The 6,718-nt window shown below is 37.2% G+C and overlaps 1 protein-coding gene across 1 annotated transcript; it reads left to right on the top strand.

The window, feature by feature from the left end:
* The first annotated feature begins 962 nt into the window (after positions 1–962).
* Positions 963–2,989, top strand: LOC145132561 (putative oxidoreductase At4g09670). Its single transcript, XM_079067401.1, has 2 exons — positions 963–1,649; positions 2,197–2,989. The coding sequence occupies exons 1-2, from the start codon at positions 1,188–1,190 to the stop codon at positions 2,812–2,814; spliced, it is 1,080 nt and encodes a 359-aa protein (XP_078923527.1). The 5' UTR covers positions 963–1,187; the 3' UTR covers positions 2,815–2,989.
* The last annotated feature ends 3,729 nt before the right edge of the window (positions 2,990–6,718 follow it).

The raw sequence follows: 6,718 nt of genomic DNA, 5'->3' as shown, positions 1-6,718 counted from the left end.
TTTGTAGTTAAGTTTAGACTATAAAAATTCTTGATTTGATTAAAAATTGAATGAGTTACAAGCCCCGCAAGAAAGTGTGTCAAATTAAACCGGTTCCAAAATCGAAAACCTGGCAAAACCGGACACGAAACCGGAACCGGTAGAACCGCCAGGCCGGTTCGGTTCTTGATTTTGGCCGAAGCCGGTTCCCGGTTCGGGTCCGGGTCGGGCCGGTCCGTTTGCTCATGCCTAGTTTTAACATAGGTGAAATGATTTTAGCGGCTAATTTTAATTTTCTCTAATATATTTATCTAGCCAAACGGATCAAATGCTTATTGTGGTCACATCAGTTCATAAGTATCCTTAATTTTGGCAATGATTTCATATTTTGGAGTTGTGAAAGCCGATTTGCAACATAAAAGCCCAACTAACAAAAAACTCTATATTCTTAATTTCTTACGCATGCCCTACAGGTTTTAGGTGTGCTGTGTGTCTGTTTTTTTTAAACTACCTGATAACATGATTAGGTTTAATTGTGTAGATTTAAACTTTGAGGATTAACAAAATATGCTTCAAATAAATTCTAACTATTCTTAACAATAAAGTTATCATTTACCAAAAATTGATCAAATTTCGCACAAAAATTATATAGTCGTAAAAGGACAAATAGCAAACAACGTTTAAACACATTTCTTATAATTTTATAATAAAGTAAGAGATCAAATGACCTTATATAAAAATTAACTTTTAATGACTTGATCCTTATTTTAGCATAAATCTTTAACATATATTTGAAATATTGCTTTAAAGTGTATGTTACCTAAATATAAGCTGAATAAAATTGCATATTTTTTTACGTGTAAAATGCTAATTATATAATGGTTACGTTTCTTATTTTTTCTTGTGTCAAGAACACGTAAAAAAGTTATTACAGCTCCTTTTCTCCCTCAACTTTGCACTTCTCTTTACTCTTTTCTTTTCCAAATTGGAAGACTTCAAAGTTGGAGGGGCTTTAACGCAATTAACTAACTCTTTCTCCTAGGAACACATTGGGGGCTTTAACGCAATTAACTAACTCTTTCTCCTAGGAACACATTGATAAGCAACACCTCTCAATCTCATATGATATAGTCATATGTGTCAATCGGTTCCTCAATTGTCTTCATCCCTCACATCCCCACTTCACTTCTAACTAAGCTCACACAAAAATGGCGGATACCCAAATCCGATTTGGAATATTAGGTTGCGCTGAAATCGCCCGAAAGGTCTCCAGAGCAATTTCTCTCGCACCAAACGCCGCCCTTTACGCCATCGGCAGCCGATCTCTCGAAAAAGCCACCAAATTCGCTGCCTCCAATGGCTTCCCTGAATCCGCGAAAATCTACGGAAGCTACGACGCCGTGTTGGACGACCCTAACGTCGATGCCGTCTACGTTCCTTTACCTACTAGCCTTCATATCAAGTGGGCGGTGCTTGCCGCCGAGAAGAAGAAACACATTCTGCTGGAAAAGCCGGTAGCGTTAAACGTCGGCGAGTTCGATAAAATTCTTGAGGCTTGTGAATCCAATGGTGTGCAATTGATGGATTCTACTATGTGGATGCACAATCCAAGGACAGCCAAGATGAGGGAATTTCTCTCCGATCCTGACAAATTCGGCGAATTACGATCGGTAACATGTTAAATATACTCGTTCGCTTCCAATTCATACTGTTATTAGCTATTTTCACTGGTTGTTACTTGTTAATTCAGGGTGGAAGTAACATTTACAAATTGATCACGGTTATTTTTAAATATCAATTCTATTAAGTAAGACATTTGGAGGGTTGACCTTCGACCTTCTTCACAACATATTTTGCTTATTTGATGCTAGGATCTTTTCTACCTTTTAATTCCAAATTTTGGTATTGATGTTTTTGGTTATGATAAATAAAGCAAATTTTCCTTTCAAAATGGTAGGTTTGCTTGCCAACACGTTTTTGTCATTCTAGATTGGTCATTGGATGAATTATAAAGGGATAAAGGTGTCAATCTTTGAGCCACATATTGAAATTGTGAAGATTGTGTTACCCCATACAGATGAATAATGGAGGTCACTTTTTCTTGACATCGGTCCCGTCCCGGTCCAATGGAACAATACATGTCAAATTCAGTACACAGTACACTGTCAAATATGTTAATAAGTCATATGAAATACAAAGTTGTCAACGTGGTTTCAGATGCATGTGGTGTTTACCTTTGCTGCGGATCCGGACTTTTTGGAGAATGATATCCGCGTAAAACCGGACCTAGATGCTCTCGGTGCACTCGGAGATGCTGGATGGTATTGCATTCGGGCAATCCTTTGGGCAAACAATTTCCACCTGCCCAAAACCGTAACCGCTTTTCCGGGCAGCATATTCAACAAAGCCGGGGTGATTATATCATGTGGGGCCGCTTTACAATGGGAAGACGGGAAAACCGCAACCTTCCATTGTTCGTTTCTTGCAAACCTCACAATGAGTGTAACTGCTTCCGGGACTAAAGGTAGTTTGCATTTGGATGATTTTGTTATTCCTTTTCAAGAGAAAGAAGGTTCGTATTCGACCTCGACCGAGGCGGGGTTCACTGAGTTGGTGACCGGGTGGGTCCCGTTACCGAGTCAGCATACAGTCATGACTGATCATCCACAGGAGGCTTGTATGGTTACTGAGTTTTCGAGGCTGGTTAAAAGTGTGAAGAGTGGTGGTTCGGTGGCTGAGAAAAAGTGGCCCACTCTGAGTCGACTAACTCAGTTAGTGTTGGATGCTGTCAAGATTTCAGTTGAGAAAGGTGGTGAGTCTGTGAGTGTGAGTTAACTCGTTTTTAATAAGTTTGTATCAGAAAATATTAATAAGGGACCTGAATAATGTTGGACTTGGTGTTAGTGCAAAGTCGATGAATCAACTTATTGTATAACTTTATATTGCATCATGTACAAGTTAATGTAATGGATTGGTGGCCTTTCCAAATTCCAAATTATTTTTGATTGTATATGTGTATATATTTATCGTATGTGTGTATGTAGGGTTGGACCCAAGAAATTTTAGGTGGGGGCCAAATGTTTTTATGTTGGTCTTCCATTTTCGACTATAGAATTTGGACCAAATTATGTTTGGCTTTCTGTAATTTTCTGTAATCCTAGTGGGAGTGGTAACATTTATGTCACATCTTTTTTATTGTCATGCAAGCATCGCATCATATTTATGTCACATCTTTTTTATTGTCATGTAAGCATCGCAATGCATATCTTTAACATTTTGTCATGCTTTTATTTAAACATAGACAATAGAACAAGATTTTTTTTTATTTAAACATAGAAAATAAAACATATGGATTATAAGTACAGTCACATCTTTTTTATTGTCATGTAAGCATCGCATCATGCATATATTTAACATTTTGACATATGCTTTTATTTAAACATAGACAATAGAACAAGATTTTTTTTATTTAAACATAGAAAATAGAACATAGGGATTAAAAGTACAAAAAACGAAATATAGTGTTTACATCTGTTCAATACATAGTTTGTATGACATCAAAAGTGTATAGCAAAAGTATAAAATACGCGACTCTATAAGCACCGTCTTCTCAAAACCTGTGGGTGTACCTATCTAACGGTTCCCTAAGAATACAAGTGGTTTTGAAAATGTATCAACATTTAAGCTGGTGAGTTCATAAGTATGTTTCTGAGATGGAAAGCTTGTTCTTGTACTTTAAAAATGTTATAGTGTACTTCCAGAAAATCAAATATTTTCCTTAGTAAATGAAATGTAGTCTTAGACCTTAAGACCAAAATGTATGTTTGTTACTGTACTCTGATATAGTAAACCGTAGTCTTATTAATAAATAAAACTATATCATGAATGTTCTTGAAATTGTATGTTGTACTAGTGTATTCTGTACTAGAGAAGTATGGTACTGTAGTAGTGTTTGTATGAAAACCTTCTTGTATGAGTGCCTAGAATCAACCAATTGTAGTGTAAAATAGTGTACTGTAGTTTCATTATTTAAAATAAAACCTTTTGTATGAGTGCCTGGAATCCACCAGCTGTAGTGTAAAATAGTGTACTGTAGTTTTATTACTTAAAAGAAAACCTTTGAAGTAGTGTTAATCCCGTAAACAAATGTTTTAGTTGATACTATTGTGAGTTTCATATAACCATGCTTGATATGACCTAGTGGCCTCTTCGACTTTTTTCAGGGGTCGGAATGTTATGATATTTGTCACCCCAGGCCTGCCGGCCTAGCTGTTGCGAGCAGCTCAGGTGCGGGATTGTTAGTCCCGTATAGATCTATACACAAATTCACGCTCTCCCTCCAGGAGACTCTGGTTATAATTTATAAGACTTGAACCGGTACCATGTTGGGTACCACGAAGTAGTGCCTCACAACCCTGTATTAACTAGTTTACGTGTAGTTTAGTAGTGTTCTCTTGTACTTGAAACTGTATGTATTACCTTGTAGTAGTGTACTTTGTAATGTAAAATAATTATACTTAAGTAATTATTTTAGTAGTGTATCCTTGAATTAGTGAAATAGAGTAGTGTTCCATAAACTATACCTGTTATAGTTTATATACTTGTTTCTATATAGTGTTCTTGAGCTTGTAAAATAGTGTAGTGGTTCTCAAACTATACCAATTATAGTTTAATTGTATGTTCTTGTATCGTTTATTGAACTTAGCAAAATAGTGTAGCGATTCACAAACTATACCAATTATAGTTTAAATGTATACTTTGTAATGAACTGAAAACCTTTGCAATTTATTAGTGTGTATAAAGTAGTAATAAAAGATTTGTATAAAGTTCCATTTTGCTCGGCATGTTACAAAAGGGTAAACAATATGTTTTATACTCACATATATCCCTAACATATAATCAAGAGTGAAAAGACAGTCGAATAAGTAATTCTATCATAAACTCACAACCAAACAAGGAACATGATTTATGGAGGAATTGCCAATTCTAAGTCTGTTGAACCTTCTTTTTATATATATATATATATATATATATATATATATATATATATATATATATGAATATATTTTGTTAAAATGTAGCAATAGATCAGTTTGAAACAATTGCAAATGGTTTGAAACTGTTTGAAATCATTTGAATATTAACACAAGAGTCCTTATGTTTTACATGTATTCCCCCCTAAAAACATTGAAAAATAGTGAAAACGTAGGGGTATGAACTCACCTCTAGTGTGTGTTCGAATCTGGATAGCGGAACTGTAGAGATGATCATCGGGCTAGCGTACGTGGAAAGAACGGTATCCTGATATTATTTAAACACACAATCGTATTTAAATTTGCAAAATAATTAATTAAAGTGTTAAACAACACTTAATTTATGTAAGGATTACTTACAAAAATTACCGAGAATTATTTTGGAGTGTTGTTAGGTGTTTTCGGTCCAGCCTTCACCGAAATCCCTTGATTGCAGTCTTAAAACCTCAACCGAGAACCAAGTTCGCGGTCTTAAGGTGTTCTCGGTCAGGAAGGATTTCGGTCTAGTGGTTCTCGGTCCTGATGGTGTTCGGTCAGCTTGAAGATTTGAAGATTGTTCTTGGTGAAAATTATGAAGATTTGAAGGATTTTGCTTGAAGGTTTGAAGGTTCTTGTATGATACTTGAGAGAAAAATGAGTGTGTTTTCGGTTGGAAAAAGTGAGAAATAACTTATGTTTTCGAGTTAAATCATATATATCGAGAGGGTTCTCGGTCGGAAGGGAGTTTTCGGTCGGCGGGGAGTTCTCGGTGGGGTTTGCGGTCCAAGGGTTTTCGGTGCGAAGGTTCTTGGTTCCAACGGGGCAGCCTTGATGCTAGAGTGGTAGCTATTGTTGTATGAAAACTCGACAGGTGGCAAATGGATATCCCATGCTTTACCAAAGTCAATCACACAGGCTCTCAGCATGTCTTCTAGTGTTTGAATGGTTCTCTCACTCTGCCCGTCGGTTTGTGGATGGTTGGCTATGCTCATGTCTAGCCTTGTTCCCAGAGATTTCTGTAATGACTGCCAAAACCGCGAGGTGAACCTACCGTCTCTATCTGAGATAATAGATATGGGCACAACATGCAGTCATACTATCTTGCTGATGTATGTTCTGGTCAATTTCTCCATCTTGTATGTTTCCTTTATTGGTAGGAAGTGAGCGGATTTGGTTAATCTGTCGACGATTACCCAAATGGTGTCATGACCACCCGGGGTCTTGGGCAGCTTAGTTATGAAATCCATTGTAATCCGCTCCCACTTCCACTCAGGTATCTCTGGATGTTGAAGTAAACCTGAGGGCTTTTGATACTCTACCTTGACTTTTCCACAAGTTAGGCACTTGCCTACATAGGTAGCAATCTCTGCTTTCATGTTTGGCCACCAATAGAGTTTCTTGAGATCCAGATATATCTTATCTGAACCTGGATGAACGGAATATCGAGTCTTGTGGGCTTCATTCATGACAACATCTCTGTAGCCACCAAACTTCGGTGTCCAGATCTGATTCATGAAGTAACGAACTCCGTCACCCTCGATTTCTAAGTTCTTCTCCATTCCTCTTAAGGCTTCATCTGCCATATTATTCGGCTTGAAGGCTTCTAACCGGGCCTCCTTGATCTGTGTAGACAGATGTGAATGGATTGTCATGATAAGTGCCTTCACTCTACGACCTGAGTACTCCTTTCGACTGAGGGCATCTGCTACTACATTGGCTTTGCCGGG

The sequence above is a fragment of the Lactuca virosa genome, chromosome 1 (genome assembly GCF_052849685.1).
Source record: "Lactuca virosa cultivar CGN04683 chromosome 1, Lactuca_virosa_CGN04683_v6, whole genome shotgun sequence".
NCBI lineage: Eukaryota > Viridiplantae > Streptophyta > Magnoliopsida > Asterales > Asteraceae > Lactuca > Lactuca virosa.
Note: the sequence above shows the minus strand (reverse complement) of the source record. Positions and strands in the feature narration are given on the sequence as shown.

Coding starts and splice junctions, on each gene's coding strand:
- LOC145132561 (XM_079067401.1), top strand. CDS start 1,188: ATGGCGGATACCCAAATCCGATTTGGAATATTAGGTTGCGCTGAAATC. Junction 1,650..2,196: donor AATTCGGCGAATTACGATCG/GTAACATGTTAA, acceptor ACGTGGTTTCAG/ATGCATGTGGTGTTTACCTT.